The sequence below is a fragment of the Castor canadensis genome, chromosome 2 (assembly GCF_047511655.1).
Source record: "Castor canadensis chromosome 2, mCasCan1.hap1v2, whole genome shotgun sequence".
NCBI lineage: Eukaryota > Metazoa > Chordata > Mammalia > Rodentia > Castoridae > Castor > Castor canadensis.
The window spans coordinates 108,891,054-108,907,642 of record NC_133387.1 but is presented as its reverse complement, the minus strand read 5'-3'; the positions used below and the strand labels follow the sequence as shown (position 1 = coordinate 108,907,642).

Here is a 16,589-nt window from a genome sequence, read left to right as displayed (position 1 = left end):
CTGTACACATAAACTATTACCAGCACAATAGAAGGTCCCACTGTGCCTCTCTGTAAGCAAATCTACTTCTTGCAGGGACCACATCTATTCTGGATCTGAGGTCCCCCATTTTCATGAATTCTTTTAATTCTTTAAAACTTGATATTGGAAATGGATAAATGAATTGAACAGAAGTGCAAATGGCCAATAAATACATAAGAACTGTTCAACATCCTTAGCCATCAGGAACTTGAAAACCAAAATGGCACTGAAATTCCATTTCACTTCAATCAGAATGGCTATCATCAAGAAAACAAAGAACGAATACATCTAACAAATGTTGGTCAAGGGTAAAGGGTGAGAATGTAAATTTCCAGCCACTATGGAAATCAATATGGAGGTTTCTCAAAAAACTGTAAGTAGAACTGCCATATCATCCAGCTCTACCACTCCTAGGTATATTCCCAAAGGAATCAAAGTCAGCATAATGTAGAGATACCTGCAAACTTGTGTTTATCATGGAGCTATTCAGCTTCATTCAAGTTGTGGAATCAAGCCTAGGTTCCCATCAGAAAATGTGGTATATATACACAATGGAGTATCCTCCAGCCATAAAGAAGAATGAAATTATGTCATTTCCTGGATGATGGATAGAACTAGAAGTCCTTATGTTAAACAAAATAAGCCAGACTTAGACAACTATCACATGTTTTCTCTCATGTGTGGAATCTAGATTTTTTTTAATCTTGAAAGTACAAGGGGGACTATTTGGAAACATGAAGGGGAACAATGGTGTGGAGGTCACAAGAAAGGGTAATGGGGGTGAATATGATCAAAGCACATTATATACGTACATGAAAATGTTATATTGAAGCCCATTATTTTGTACATTTAGTATACATTAACAAAAAACCCTATTATTGTTACCAATAAATGGTATTAGGTTCCTTTTTAAAAAATAAATTCAATGTAAGTGGTTATCATGCATAGTTTTATGACACTTAACATTTTGTCCACTATTGTGCTTCAAACATTCATCTAAATTGGCATTTGGATCTCTGCTGCATAGTCTTCTATTGAAAAGATATACTATAATTTTTCACCCATTCACACAGTGTGATTTTTTTATAATTTTAATTGCAGTTGAAAGAACATTCATATATCTTTATCCAAATATAAACATGTTTCTGGGTTTGGCAAATGAAAATTTGGGCCCACAAGTGATGCTTCCAGAGGTGTGCACTTCTGTACCTATAGCTGCTTCCCTGTTCTTCTCCAAATGAGTTTTATCAGTGACATCTCCCAACCACTGTACCTAAGTTCCCATTACTGCACATTGAGGACAGTATTTGGAATTTTCAGACTCAAATCAATTTTTTAGTCTTATCAGCATGAAATTGTACTTCATTATAATTTGAGCTTCCATCTACCTGATTATGTGTAATAATTTTTGCAAATTTGTCAGTAACTTGGATTTCCCCATGTATAGCTTACCCACTCAAATATTTTGCCTCTTGTTTTTTACTTATTCATTGCAGAGATTTTATGCTTAATCTCTGGATAAAAATCCTTTATTGGCAATACACATCAAAATATCTCCTTCTAGTCTCTGACTTTTGTATAGTAAGGTGACTTTTTGCTGCACTGAAGTTTGATTTCTAATGTAAATCAGTTCATATTTTCCTTCATGCCTTCTTGCTTTTATGGAGTTTTAGAAAAACTTTTCCCTAATCTGAAACACTGAAAATATTCTCCTCCTTTGCTTATTTGCTTCTAAAATATTAAAAGTTTTGCTTTTCATATTTTTTTCTTTAAACCACTTGATGCTTATTTTCACTTATGGTGTAAGTTTGGAATCCATTTTTTTCAATATAAGTAAGTTATTACACTACTTCAGTCAAAGTAGACTCTAATAAGTAGTTCATAGATAATGTGTAGACTGACACTTGCTAACTTTTTGCTCAGGCTGGCTCCAGCCATGATCCCCTGAATTCTGCCTCCTGAATAACTGGAACTAGGCAATTTTCAGAGTTTCTGATAGTGAAGTCGGTCATCACCTGAGTGTGAGGGTTAATCTTCTACACTTAACTCTGTATTTACCAAGTTACAACTGGTAGCAAAGCAAAATGCGGGAGTCATTGGTTCAGAGTTAGCAAAATTCACCAGAGTTTTCTCATATATTTCAGTTACAAAAAATAATACCAAGGATGGCAATTTTCAAGTTTGACAATTACATTATTTCTGTAAAACTAGTATGAAGTGCCTTTGAAAGAAATATTTTTCTATTAGAAGGAAAAAGAACAATGATGTGAGACTATACAAAGCATGAATAATCAAGTCTGATTGCAGGATCTACAAATGCAAAGTGATAATATTAAGAATAATATTGAATCTTGTGGAAAAAAACTTATATTTTGTTGAGTCAAAAAGTAATGTGCAAGATTCTTGATAAATATCATTTAAAATGTCATGTTTTCAAATGTGTAAAACATCCCAAAAGAATCCAATATATAAATTGAGTAATAATAATTTATATAAAATATTGAAACATTCAAAAACTTTAAAAATCCTCATAGATACAGCAAGCTGGAATGATTGACAATCCCATTCAAATATCTTTTTTAAAAGGATGCAATTTTGGTACTAATTCTTAATACATGAATATTAATTTTAAAAACTTTTTTGTTCACATCTTTTTATTTCCATATCATGTAGTAAAAGAGCTCATTCAGATGATAAATATTTATTCCAGTTTATATGGGTCCACTGAATTTTAAATTTTTCTTTGGTGGTCAATCAGCTGGAAAATGAAAGCTATTTGTCTTAGTCAATAATTCCATACCTCAGATATTCCTCAGGGGACTGTTCACCCTACAGATTTCCCCTGTGGAGATTTGCTCCCAAGAGCCTACAGAAAATCTGCATGTGTAACAGCTTTACTCACAATCTCTAAAATCTAGACACAACCAAGATGTCGTGCATCAGGTGAATGGATAGATAAACTAGAGCTTTTAGTTGCAATGTTACACTGCTTAGCAATGAGAAAGAACAAGTGTAACCTACAGAAATATGGAGAAGACTCTTTTTGAAAGAGCATCTCACTATGTAGCCCAGGCTAGCCTTGAACTCACCATCCTCCTGATGCTGGGATTACAGAGGGGAGTCACTATGCCTAACTAGGGACAAATCTCAATTGTATTTTGGTCAACGAAAGCATCCAGACCCAAAGAGTTAAGCATTATTTGCTTCCATTTCTGTGACATTCTGAGAAAACCACTTCTTTAAATGATTTCTAAGGTTTTAGAGCTCAGTTCCTATATGCTATATCTCTGAAGAACTTTCATTTTGGTTTTTTTTTTTTTTACTTAAGTACTAATTTATTTCCTGTTAAATTCTTTATTTTTAAAATTTTTTATATATCTTATTTTTTAATTGTTGTGCTGGGTGGGGGTACATTGTGGCAATTACAAAAGTTCTTATAATATATCAAATATATCATACTTGAATTCACCTTCTCCGTCATTCTCCTTTCCTTTCATTTTAATTAGAGAAATATTGTAATAACTTGGTATTTATTAATGATGTCACTAACCCAACTGCCCATGTTTTCTCTCGTCTTAAGTGTGAGTTCAAGTTCCAGAAGTAAATACATTCCTTTCTATACGTAAGTAATGTTTCCCAGTGTCTTTAAAATACCAGATTTATATCTAAATTGTAGTTGGTTTCAGATCACTCATGTTTGCATTCACTCTTCAGGTGACATGTGTCATGTGTCCTAACAGATTTGCCTGTTCAGTGTCAGGAGTTCCATCCTGACACTGAAGATTTGTTGAAGATTTTGATTAAATGAAAAGATTTTGATTAAATTAAAAGAAAAAAAGGACAAGGAACATTTTTCTGTTTTCCTAAATAGGATACATTATGAAATAAAATAGCTTGAATGTTACTACTAGTGTCACCTGAGAAAAGTCTGATAATTGATGGGAGGGGTATGATGTCCCCATTAACAATGAAGTGCAGGAAATGGCCTTTCTTATTTTTGTACATTTAAATGTGACTCTCTCTGTAGGTGGCACAGAAGTGCATGATCTGTCCTTGGGTTTTTTTTTTTTTCTTCTTAGTTTGAAGAATACCTTGGGATGAATGAGGTCAGAGAACCTGCTTTCCCTCCCTGCCATTACTATCTCCCTTCTGAATTACAGTAGAGTTGACTAGTGCTTCTACCAATGGCCCCAGGAGTCCTCAATACACTGTCCACTGACATCACTCAGCCTGTGGACTTTGCTTAGCCTCCCAAGCCTTATCACTAATGCCCTGAGTTCCTGGTACCTCCTTCAGCTCCATCCCTAAAAGGGCTTTATTATCTATGGCAGACTCCAACCTCCATTGGACCCCAGGCCTCCACTTCATGTCTGGGGAAAGGCTGGTCCTGGGGCCACATACATAACCTGCTTCTATACTCATAAACTGAGCAGCTCTTACTCTCACTTCACCTCAAATTTCAAATCAAAAACCCTGACACCTTGTACTCCAAAGAAGAAAAACATCATCTTAAGTTTCTTCAGGCAAACCCTTCCATCATCACTTTAATTTTGCCTCCTGAGCTTTTGGTCTATTTTGGCAAATATATTTTCCCTTAGAAGTTAGAACAGTCCTCGCAATTTCTTCTAAGTGTCTTACAAAGAAACATGCCTGCTTTTCTTTTTCAATCAAACAGTGGTCACATGCAGACAACAAATGTAGATGACATTGACAACCGTTTTGGAGACATAACATCCCTAGCCAAGCCTCGCCACTCTAAACTGCTTTATACAAACACAAGTCGGTGAGTAAGACTCACAATTATTTTTCTTGTCTTATTGCTAATGATGATGCATGCTGATGGGTTCTATAACAAGTGAAGAGGAAAAATGGTCTGGCTTGTTATTTAACATACCTTAAGAAAAAAGATACCAGGTTCTTGAAAGAAATGTACTAGAAATGTACTTTGTCGCCAAGAAGATAACAGTTTTGGAGATTCACCTGGGGTCCTTCAGCAAGCCACATCTCTGTGACTTTAGCGTCTTCCTTTGAAACTCACGGCACAAAATGCCACCAAGCAAAGGATTGGGGATAGGGTGTGGTGGATCAATAACATTGGTTAAGTATCAGAGATCATTATTAAGTTTGGAAAACTAGGTTCTTTTCCAAACACTTGTCTTTCACTACTAGAGTCCAAAAACTGATTGGTTGGGAGGATGACAAGCGCAATCTAGAACCCTGGAGGTGTTTGTTCCGAGATAGGCTGAGGAAGGACAGAACACTGTCAATACCCAGTTTTGATGTTTAGGACTTCTACCACAATCATTCTTGTGTGTATGTGTGTGTGTCCATCCAATCATATCCTCTTAGACTTAGAATGCAGTGACCCCATCCTAAGTAACAAATGCACTGATCATGGCTAACCTACCAAGCATCCTAACTTGGCAACACAGCATCATGTAGTGTGAGGTCCATCACCCTCGTGATCACAGAGCTGATGGGAGGTAGGTGCCACTACCCAGCATCTCAGCAGAGAATCCAACCACATAGAGCTAGAACAAGAGAAAACTGAAATTCAAATTCAGTTGAATACATAGCATTTTTGTACCACCATTAAGTTGGAAAATAGGTTGGACCACTGTAAGTCCAAGATCATACATTACAAAGTATGTATTTATTGTTTATATCTACTACAAATATACATATATAATAGAAATACATATACTTCTACTGATGGGAATACTGAGGCTCAGAGAGGTTAAAATACAGTTGTCCTTTGGAGTGGGGATACAGGGATTAGTTCCAAAACTCCCACAAGATCAAAATTTGAGGACATTCATGTCCCTTATATGAAATAGCTTGGTATTTGCCCAGAGTCTACACTCATCCTCTCATATATTTTACATCATTCCTAGATTATTTATAATACCTACTACAGAGTAATGCTATGCCAATAGTTGTTACACTGTATTATTTAGAAGTAATGCCAAGAAAAGAAGTTGTGCATAGCCACATTTTTTCAAATATTCTCATTCTGCTGTTGATTCAATCTGTGGACGCAGAACTGGTAGCTACAAAAGACATATTATACTTCTCCAGGATCCCAAAGACAGGCTTGAAATTAAAGTCATACTCTCTTTTCATTACACCACTGTTTACCAAATATTAGGAGGCACTCTTCCACCACTTTCTGTAATAATTCACAAATCTCCCAAGGATTTTATACAAAACCACAGCATGAATCACCACAGTATTTTAAATGCTAATTAATATCTAATGTTTTAAAGCATTGATTAGGCCCAGAAGACAAAGTGGTTAAATTTCATATTAGCTACCCTTCTGACATATTTTATGGTCTGTTCAATGTATGCTACTATAATTTTGAATTTTTCTGTTATGTATCTTATCTAATTTCTTTGAGTATCCTATAAACTATAAAATATGTTCCAAAGTTCCAAAGCTTTAAAATATATTTATGTAATCTCTCTCATCAAAGAAGTCAAGAACATTTACCTAAGATTGGAGACGTAGCTCAATGATAGCAGACTTGTCTCACATGTACAAGGCCCTGGGTCCTAGCTTCAGAAACGCACACACACACATGCACACACACACAGTAAAAATGTCTGTCTAATTTATTAGTAACAATCTAAATTTGTTCCTACAATGCTCCAGGTTCTGTGCCAAGAACTGTAGTAATTTAAAGATAAAAAAGGAAAAGAATTTGCCCTCAAGGAGCTAAAAGTCTTGGAGGATAGATAAGGTCTATACACAAGTAATTATAAAGCAGTATGAAATAAATCTCAGAATTCAGCTGTGATTTTTTGAAGGACAGCCATAGAGAGGAATCATTTTTATCCTTGGGACTTGACTTGAAGGCCAAGTACTGAGGAAGGCGTCAGGGGTTATGATTCTTCCATTATAACCACTAAACATAATAATTGAAAAATTTTAAAGGAAGTATATAAGAATAAAAGCAATTTTAAAGCCAGCATAAAGTTTTAATACCATTTCTTTTTAAAAAATGTTTGAAGTTTGAAATGTTTTATGAAACACTCTTGCTAAAGAATCAAAACATACTCTTTTGGTTCGTTCTTCAAAAACAGTGAAAAGTTTGATGTGAAAAGATATCATTTCGCTTGAGTAAATTTGGGACAATGCAACTCTACCTCATCTGGCTGATAGTTGCTGTTTTAAAGGACGGTTTAAGACATTAACTAACCTTCTCCTATTTGGACACTAGAGGGCATCCAAGGTTGCAAAGTTTCTTCTTCCCTTAATTGGTTTTCAGTTTTTAACACAAACCTCACCTTTTAACACAAAAAAAATTTCCAAGTTTTATTATGAAATATTTACAGATGTGAAAAGATACAGTGTCACGTCTAACATATAAAATAACATAATGCATGCCCGTGTATTCCCCACTTAGCTTAAGAAATAGATGTTTTCAGAAACCTTTTCAACTACCATCTCTCCCCTGCAAAACTCACTGTCCCACTTCTGGTCCCCAAGCCATAATCCCAGAAGCTGTCCCCATTAGACTTGTACTTATCCCGTGCTTGCTTTACCTAAGAGTTTTTACTACCTACAAATGAACCTCCAAACAAAATCTTTGTGGTTTCCATGTTGATAAAAAGCAAAACAGAGAAGAATATATAAAATGTCATACCATTTGCACAAAAAAGACATCTGGGTTTGAACCCAGAAACACATCTTCTTATTTTGTGTCAGGTAAGGAATAAAAGTTCTGTCCTACTCAGATGCAAAGGTGACTCTTCCTGAGTTTTTGCATCTTAAAGTTTCCTTTAGAGAAATATCATTATGGTGTTATCTTTGGAGTCTTCTGCGTGGCTGATGGTACACAATCATGCCTGGGGAGCCATGACTCAGCCCCCCCACCCCACAAGAAGCTACATTCCAGGCAAGGGTCACAGCCACCGATTTCCAATGCTTTAGTCCTTGTAGTCACCAATTTCCCTCAGGGTCAACGTTTTTCAAGTTTTCCTCATTAGCTGATTATTTACTTTCTGGTCACCAGGTCTTCAGGCATGGCAGTGTTTTTCTATGTTGATGGAGATTGCACTAGCAGTTTAAAATATAGCTTGTCATTTTAAATGTAGACTTGAGTCTGATCAATGTAGAAAAACTACAGAGAAATAAAAAGCTAAAAATGCAACCAGACTCACACAAAAATAAAAACAATCTTAATATTTTTGCCTTTTTCCATCAGTCACCTGCATTTTGGTCTTGCATTTGTATATTTATATAGCTACTCCTACTACATAGAGTACCTTTGCCACCATAACATTACAGCATAATCATGGGCACATGATTTCATAAACACCATAATTTCTATTTGTGCAGGGGTACTCTAATTGACATTTGTTTAGGTTACATATGTAAATAGTTCCCATATTTTGCTATAATAAATGGCTCTCTCATATACTTTTTACATTAATATTTTGTAATTTAAAACTAGTTATTGGGCTGGGATGTAGCTCGGTGGTACAGCGCTTGCCTAGCATGTGTGAGGCCCTGGGTTCGATCCCAGCACCAAAAAAAAAAAAAGAAAAAAGAAAAAAATAATAAATAAATAAATAAAAACTAGTTATTTAGGGGAGAACTCTTTCAGATAGATTCTGGGGTCAAGCTATACATTTTTAAGCCTATTGTGAAATCATTTTTGGAAGTACTATAAAAATTTGCAATAGAACTAGTATTTATGCTCTTCTTTCATGTTAGTACAGAAACTCATCAAATATCATCTTTTTATCTTTCAAATGTGTTCATTATAAAAACAATTCAAGTATTTTTAAAGTCAAGAAAGTAAAGCATCTCTTTCACTTTCAATCACAATATTAAAGTTTCTTATCTCTTTTTTTAAATTATATTATTGTTCTACTGGGGGTGCATTGTGACATTTACAAAAATGCTTATAATATATCATAGTTGAATTCACCCCCTCCATCATTCTCCTTTATCCTCCCCTTGTGATTTCTTTACACTCCCTCCCCCTTTATGTATGGATGTCAGTCATGTGTAAGTACATGAGATTGTGTGGACATTCACATAGAGAATGCATGTGTGTAAGATGAAATATGCACTGGACATTTCTGCTGTATTAAAATCTTTTTTAATGGTTGGGCAGTATCCCACAGTAAAGACCATATAAAGATTTTATAGGCCAAGTTATGACTAAATATTTATTTCTTTATATAGCTTCCATCTTCCTACATAAAGCATTTTACCACCTTAACATTACAGCATAATCATGGGCCTAGTAGTTCTATTGTAAATTATTATAACACTTCCAGAAAATGATTTAGCAATAAGCTTAGAAATGTATAGTTTGATCCCAGAATTTTTTTCAAGGAGTCTCCCCTAAGTAAATAGTTTTAATAAAGAAAAAACAACATCTTCATAATCATCATACAAATTTACCTGCATGCCTGTAGATCAAATCCCCAAAACAAAAATTCTCCCTGAGTTTTCTCATTAAAATCAAAAGATTTCTTATGCTGAGTTACTAAAAAGCATTTGAAACTAAGGAATTCCAAAGGAAACACTTCAAAATATGGTTTCCTCTGCATTCCCCCCTAACTTACAATGCCAGACTAATTTAGAAACTAGGACACTCGAAATAACCATCAGGTTTAACAGGAATGATTGAGGCTCAGGATAGTGACATAGCCTTTTCATTTCTTCCACAGATACATGCCGTTTAGTGTTCAGGAACATTTTGGAAACATAGAAATTCACCTTGCCCTCCCCCATTTCTAATCTCCATCAAGCAGAAATGTTAAGGAAAGACAGCAACAAGGATCCTCTTTTTTATTTTCTTATCTGAACTTCTCTCTCTGTTATACAAATGCATGGTCTTGGCTGAAGGTCAGTGACCAGGTGAAGAAAGTCCATGTCCTTTTAGTGATTATCTAATAGCCCCGGGTGGTTCCACTGCCATGCAGTCAGGCACTGAAGGACAAGGCCCATCATAATTCAATGCTATGTAACTGCAAGTCTTTGCACAGCTGGCTTCCAAAAGCCCCTGACCTTGCCCTGCCCTCAGGGTATAGAGGCAGCTGCCCAATGTGTTTCTTCTCTTGTAATGGACTCTAAATGCTGGAGCCACCAGGGATCTACCACAGGTGCATTGCAGTGAAGAGTAAGGCTTGGCAAAGGTGAGGAGAAGGCCCAGGAAACAGCCCACCAATACAACATAGGGCTGACTTTCTAAACCCAAAACAGGGGTGGTAGCTACCAGTTGCTCATTTTTCCAAACTAGGCAGCTGCCTCCTCTGTTCGGTCTTTTACTAAGTCATCCTGTACCTCAGAATATCACACAGTTTCATGCTTTCTGTGCTTTTTCACCTCAATGATTTCCATAAGGAGGCATTTGCAAATAGAGAGGAATTGTCCAACATTGTTTCCCGTCAGCCCCTAGGGAAAGTCTGAGATGGGAAAAGGGAAGAGAGGCCTCCCTGTCACTCTCAGGGCTGTGTTGCAGCTTAAAAAAAATTCACCCCATAGCCCAGGTTAAATAACTATGAATAGTAGTTCCTTACATGAGCCTGATACTTCTGTCTTTTTAAAGTACTTTCACATCTGCTCTCTTATTTGTTTTACAAAATAGTGTGATGAAGCCAGAGATGTGGTAACTACTTCTATCCCTGTCCTTCAGACCAGGAAGCTGAGCCCATAAAAATGACATAAAGAGCCCTAAATCACTTGTTTTGTGAACAGTCAAGAGAGGTCCAGGCTCCCTGATCCGTAAGGACAAGCTTCTGCCCTGAACCTACATCATACATGCCTTTTGTCCCTGGCAAGGAACTGGCTTCTGGGCTTCATCCTTATCTAGAATAAAGGCTTTGGGCTTATTATTCCCCTTCTAAATGAACGGTGTGGAGACTCTTAAGAATACAGGGGTAGAAATGCATCCACCAGATAAAAATAATAAAACTAACTTATGAAAAATATCTCAGGGCCATCGTATATTAGGCCCTTCAGAGAAACACAATCCAACGATCAAAAGTCATTATAAAGTGATTGAATTTTTGTGAACATGTCTGTAGAACAGTGTCATCAGATAAGTCACAATTCACAGTGGACCTCCTGTCTTTCTCTGTCCCAGTTCAGGCCTCTCAGAGGTAGCTCTTTTCAGTCCTCAGGTGTCACTCCCTGCAGCTCTACCTGGACCCTTTATGCTCTTCCTCCCTACTCTCCCTCTCTCTCCCTATCTCACCAGCCTTGCCTCTCCTCCCTCCACACTTAAGTACCTCTTACATTGATTCTGTACCTGCTACTAGCTGGGCACTCTACCATGCCTAACCTGCACCACAGTGCCCCCAACTGGGCTCCTTCAAGGAAGGTACAATGACCCTGGGTATTGGAGGATTACGGCTGAGGCTGGCTCAAAAAGTTTCAGTTTGGGTCTCAGGCCCCCCAGATGGTCAGGGCAGCCCTGGAGTTGAATGTGCCTGTTTCAGGTACCCCATCCTCTTACTTTGCATCTCTTATCTTTGCCCACTTGAGCTCTTTAAAACTCTAGATGTTTATTTTTAAGATGCACTCATGGGAGTTGGAGTTGTAACTCAACAATAGAGCGTTTGCCTAGCTTGCTCAAGGTCTTAGGTGCAATCTTCCTGTACCATAGGACAAAAACATAATAAAATTAACTCATGAATGTGAAAGCTGTCAGGAGCCAGACCTGCTTGGTTTTTGCCTAGAACTGTATCTGAGAAAGAACAGCTCTAAATAAGAGTTTATTACACAGACTTGAACTCGCTCTTATACCCACACCCTGAATAATGCAGTCCACTCTGACCTAAAGAGGCTGGAGCCATGCCATCAGTCTGTCTGATGCTTTGGGATCCAGTTCTGCCGCTTGCCAGCTTGAGAGACTCTGGGAATGATACTGACACCTCTGTCTCCATTCTTTCATGTAAAAAATGGACCTGTAATAAGAACTATGGCACAGGGTTATTGTGAAAATTAATCAGTTCACGTGAGGCATTTAAAAAACCACATAGTCAGCACTCATGAGTATTACTTATGTCTACAGTACATAGGGAGAAGCTGTGTGCACATCTACATTTTATCCACATATGCAGCACCTATATTCTACACATAATGTGCTTTTCCTCACATTTTCCTTTTGTCTACTCAGCTTTTAATTATGTACCATCAGTACTCCTTTTTACTGATTTACTCAACTTCCTCATTTTCTGAAATTATTTAATTTCTACTTTATTTTGCTTTGTTGAAAGAGACCAATTAGCAGTAAACTTGAGTAATAAAATATTCAAATCGACCTGTGAGTAAAAACACCCAGGTTTAGGAGAAAATGGGGGTACAAAAGCAAGTGTTCGGGCTGGTGGAGTGGTTCAAGTGCTAAGAGCACCTGCCTAGCAAGCGTGAGGCCCTGAGTTTAAACCCCAGAGCAATGTCTCTCCCTCCCACCAAAAAAATACACGAAAACAAAAGCAAGTGTTCAAAGGACAAGGTATGGTGCAAAGACAAAAGTGAAGATGTTGCAATTTTACATGGGCCGCTGGTTCTCTCTGCTGTCTTCAAGTGGGGGAGGGTGGGGTTCTTTGTATAACACATCCTGAAATCTATTTCGTCACCTGTACATTTCAGGGTCTTCCAGAGCTTCCCTTCCTCCAGCCGAAGACTGTTGCCTCCCAGCAGCTATCTAAGTGTCCCCAGAGAGAACACTTTTCTTGACATAAGGTCATTGCATTGCACTGAAGATGGCAAACCCCTCCCCCACTTTGCCATGTCCCTGCAGGCAAGGATTAAGCAGAATAAATTTAGAAGCAGCATGAGTGAGAACTTTCATTTGCAAAAATTTGGCAGTTTATTGTGCAACTGAATTCATTCTCCAGCCTAGTAGCTAGTCAGTCTACTACTTCATGGTACGTTATTATTATTAGATATGATGTCATACCATATAATAGCATTCCTACCACTTTAACATCAATGACATACATGCCACAGAGGTAATGTAAAGCTGTTTGAGATTTTATATTGAGCCCTTCCTTCATGAATGAGACTGACTTCTGAACCACTCTGCTAGAAGGCTCTGTCTTTAGAGGCATTTTAATTTTGCAGGTGTTTTAGAGGCAGTGGAAAAAAACCAAAAACCCATCACGCAGATGGAGGGGATTTCCTTTGTTACGTGCATGGAAGCATGAATGAATGTTTGGGGGAAAACACACTCATCAGTAATCTTGCTTCATTTTTGGTTACCTCTCTAACTTACAGCTACTCTTCTTGGAGAAAATTCCAAGAAATCCTAGAAGACACTGTCCAGAATTTGGCAGTCTTTGTTCAACTCACCCAGGTTCCTAACACAAACCCTGCTCTAAAAAAGGCTTCTGAATGTCACCCCACTCTAGAAGCACTAGAGAACTATTGAGAGCCTGAATTCTCAAACCACACCATTGCTAGTCTAGTCAGGCATGTCAAAGCAGGGGGAGATAGGCATTGGTGCTTTTTAAAAATGTCCTGGAGATTTCAGTGTGCACCACATTTGAAAGACTTTGTCTTTGCATCTTTATAGCAGTATTTATGTAAGAGGCACTCGAATTGCTTTTTGCTGAAAAGCACTGACTCCTTACTTGGGCCCATGAATTAACTAAAAACAGGAGAATTTTGGCAGCCTTGCCTCCATTTTGTGTCTGTCTTTGCTCTAAGCCATTCTCTTTGCAGTCACTTTGCAATTACTCTGCATTCTAGAAAGGACAGAACTGATAACATCTTTATGACAAGGGACTGAATCTTCTCATAAGGAACAGTGGAGACTTGCAGGACAGACACCCCTCCAAATGAGGACAATGACCTATAATGATGAGGCTGCACCCTGGATCAGGAGCAACCAATCTCATGGGAACCAGGGAACCAGATCACTCCCCTCAAATGATGACAGTGATGACATCTTCTCTGGAAGATATATAATACATATATATATATATATATATATATGTATAAAAGTATATATATAATATACTTTGATCACATTCAGCCCCAAACCTTCTCCTTTTCCCCCTCCTCCCTCCTGTTCTAACCAGACAACTTCCCTCAACCTCCCTTTGACACTCATGTTCCAATATTATAATCATCACCATCATCATTTTAGGTCTAGATTCTGCATAAGAGTGAAAACATGTGATATTGGGCTGTGTGTGTGTGTGTGTGTGTACATGTGCATGCCAGTACTAGGGTTTGAACTCAAAACTTCATGCATGCTTGTGAGGCAAGCACTCTTCCACTTGAGTCACATGCCTGGGCCAGCCTGGACCATAGTCCTACTATATACATCTCCTACAGAGCTGAGATGACAGGGCCTTGTCACTATGCCCAGCTCTTATTGGTTGAGGTAGGGTCTCAAGAGCTTTTTGCAGACTTCTGAGTTCTGCCTCTTGAGTAGCTAGGATTACAGGCATCAGCCACCATGCCTAGTTGATATTTGGCTTTTTGAGTTTCGCTTATCTCACACAATATCATGATCTCTAGCTCTATCCATTTTCCTGAAAGTGACATAATTTCACTTTCATTTTTTATATGATTGAATAATACTTCATTGCATATATATGGCATTTTCTTTATCCATTCATCAGTGGCTGGGTATCTAAGCTGATTCTGTAGCTTGGCTATTGTGAATAGTGCTGCAATAAACATGGGTGTGCAAGTATCTCTCTTGTATGCCTAAGAGAGGTATCAGAGGTCATATATATTTTTTTGAGAACCCTCCACACCGATTTCCATAGTGGTTGCATTAATTTACATTCCCAGCAATAGTGCATTAGGATTCTTTTATTCTATATACTTGTCAGCATTTGTCGTTTATTTTCTTTCTCACTGGATGAGATGGAATCTCAGTGTGGCTTTGATTTGCATTTCCTTCATGGCCAAGGATGTTGAGCATTTCTTCATGTGCTTATTGGACGTTTGTGGTTTTTTTCTTTTCAGAACTGTCTTTTCGATTCACCTGCCCATTTACTGATTAGATTATTTGTTCTTTTGATGCTTAATTTTTTTGAGCTTACTCTGGATATTAATCCTTTGATAATTAGCTTGTAGAGATTTTCTCACATTCTGTGGTCTGCTGTCTCTTCATTCTGGTAATTTTTTCCTTTGATGTGCAGAACTTTTTAATTTGGTGCAGTACCATTTGTCAATTCTTAATCTTATTTCCTGAGCAATTGGAGTCCTGTTCAGAAAACAGTTGCCTATGCCTATAAGTGTTTCCTCTATCTTTTCCTGTAGTAGTTTCAAACTTTCAGGTCTTACATGAAGATTTTTGATCCATTTTGAACTAATTTTTGTGTAGAGCAAAAGATAGAACTCTAGTTTCAGTCTTCTACAAGAAGATATCCAGTTATCCCAATACCATTTTTTGAACAGGCTGTCTTGTGTCCAACATATATTTTTGGCTCCTTTGTATGGGTTTTTTTAATGGGTCATCTGTTCCAGTGGTGCCATATTTTTGTGCTATTACTATGCTGGTTTTGTTACTATGGCCCTGTAGTATAATTTGAAATCAGGATTTGTGATTCCACTAGCATATCTCTCTTTGCTCAGAATTGCTTTTGCTATTTGGGGATCTTTTGTGGTACCATATGAATTTTAGGGTTGATTTTTCTATTTTTGTGAAGAGTGACATTGGGGTTTTTATGGGGATTGCATTGAATCTGTAGCTTGCTTTTGGTAGAATAGCCATTTTCAAAATATTAATTCTGCCAACCTTTAAACATGTGAGGTCTTTCAAATTTTTAAGGTTGTTCTTCAATTTCTTTCTTCTGTGTTTTATAATTTTCATGGTAAATGTCTTTCACTCCCTTGGTTAAGTTTATTCTTAGGACGTTTTTTTAGGCTATTGTAAATGAGAAAGTTATCCTGATTTCTTTCCCAGTTTGTTCATTATTGGTATATAGAGGTTTTTGTTTGTTTGTTTGTTTTTGTAGAACTGGAGCTTGGACTCAGGGGTTTGCAATTGCAAAGCAGGTGCCCTATCATTTGAGCCACACCAATCTATTTCATTCTGGTTAGTTCAGAGATGAGCGTCTCCCAAATTATTTGCCCAGGCTGGCCTTGAACTATGATTCTCCTGATCTCAGCCTCCCAAGTAGGTAGGATTATAGGCATGAGCCATGGGTGCCTGGCCATTGTTGTTCTATAGACAAGGTACTGATATTTTGGTATGATGATTTTTACCCTGCTGCTTTTCCAAAAGTATTTATCAGATCTAAGAATTTTTTAGCGGCGTCTTTAGGGTCTTTTAAATATAGGATCATATCATCGGCTAATAGGGATAATTTGACTTCTTCCTTTTCTATTTGCATCCATTTATTTCTTTCTCTTTCACCTTATTGCTGTGGTTAGGAATCCAAGCAATATATTCAATAAGAGTGGGAAGAGTGGACACCCTTTCCTCATTGCTGACCTTAGAGGAAATGGGTTCAGTTGTTCTCCATTTAGTATGATGCTTGCTATAGTATTGTCATATGTAACCTTTGTCATATTGAGATACCTTTAATCTATTACAAGTTTATTCAGAGTTATTATCATGAAAGAATATCGAATTTTGT

At 37.3% G+C, this 16,589-nt stretch overlaps 1 protein-coding gene across 2 annotated transcripts in view; it reads left to right on the top strand.

Annotated features, from left to right (window-relative positions):
• Positions 1 to 16,589, top strand: part of Spmip7 (sperm microtubule inner protein 7) — a 64,354-nt gene that overhangs the window by 37,031 nt on the left and 10,734 nt on the right. For both annotated transcript variants that reach the window (XM_074055874.1, XM_020187191.2), the window contains exons 6-7: positions 3,602 to 3,643; positions 4,697 to 4,804. In XM_074055874.1, coding sequence (XP_073911975.1) covers positions 3,602 to 3,643; positions 4,697 to 4,804 — 150 coding nt within the window. The remainder of the gene's footprint in view (positions 1 to 3,601; positions 3,644 to 4,696; positions 4,805 to 16,589) is intronic.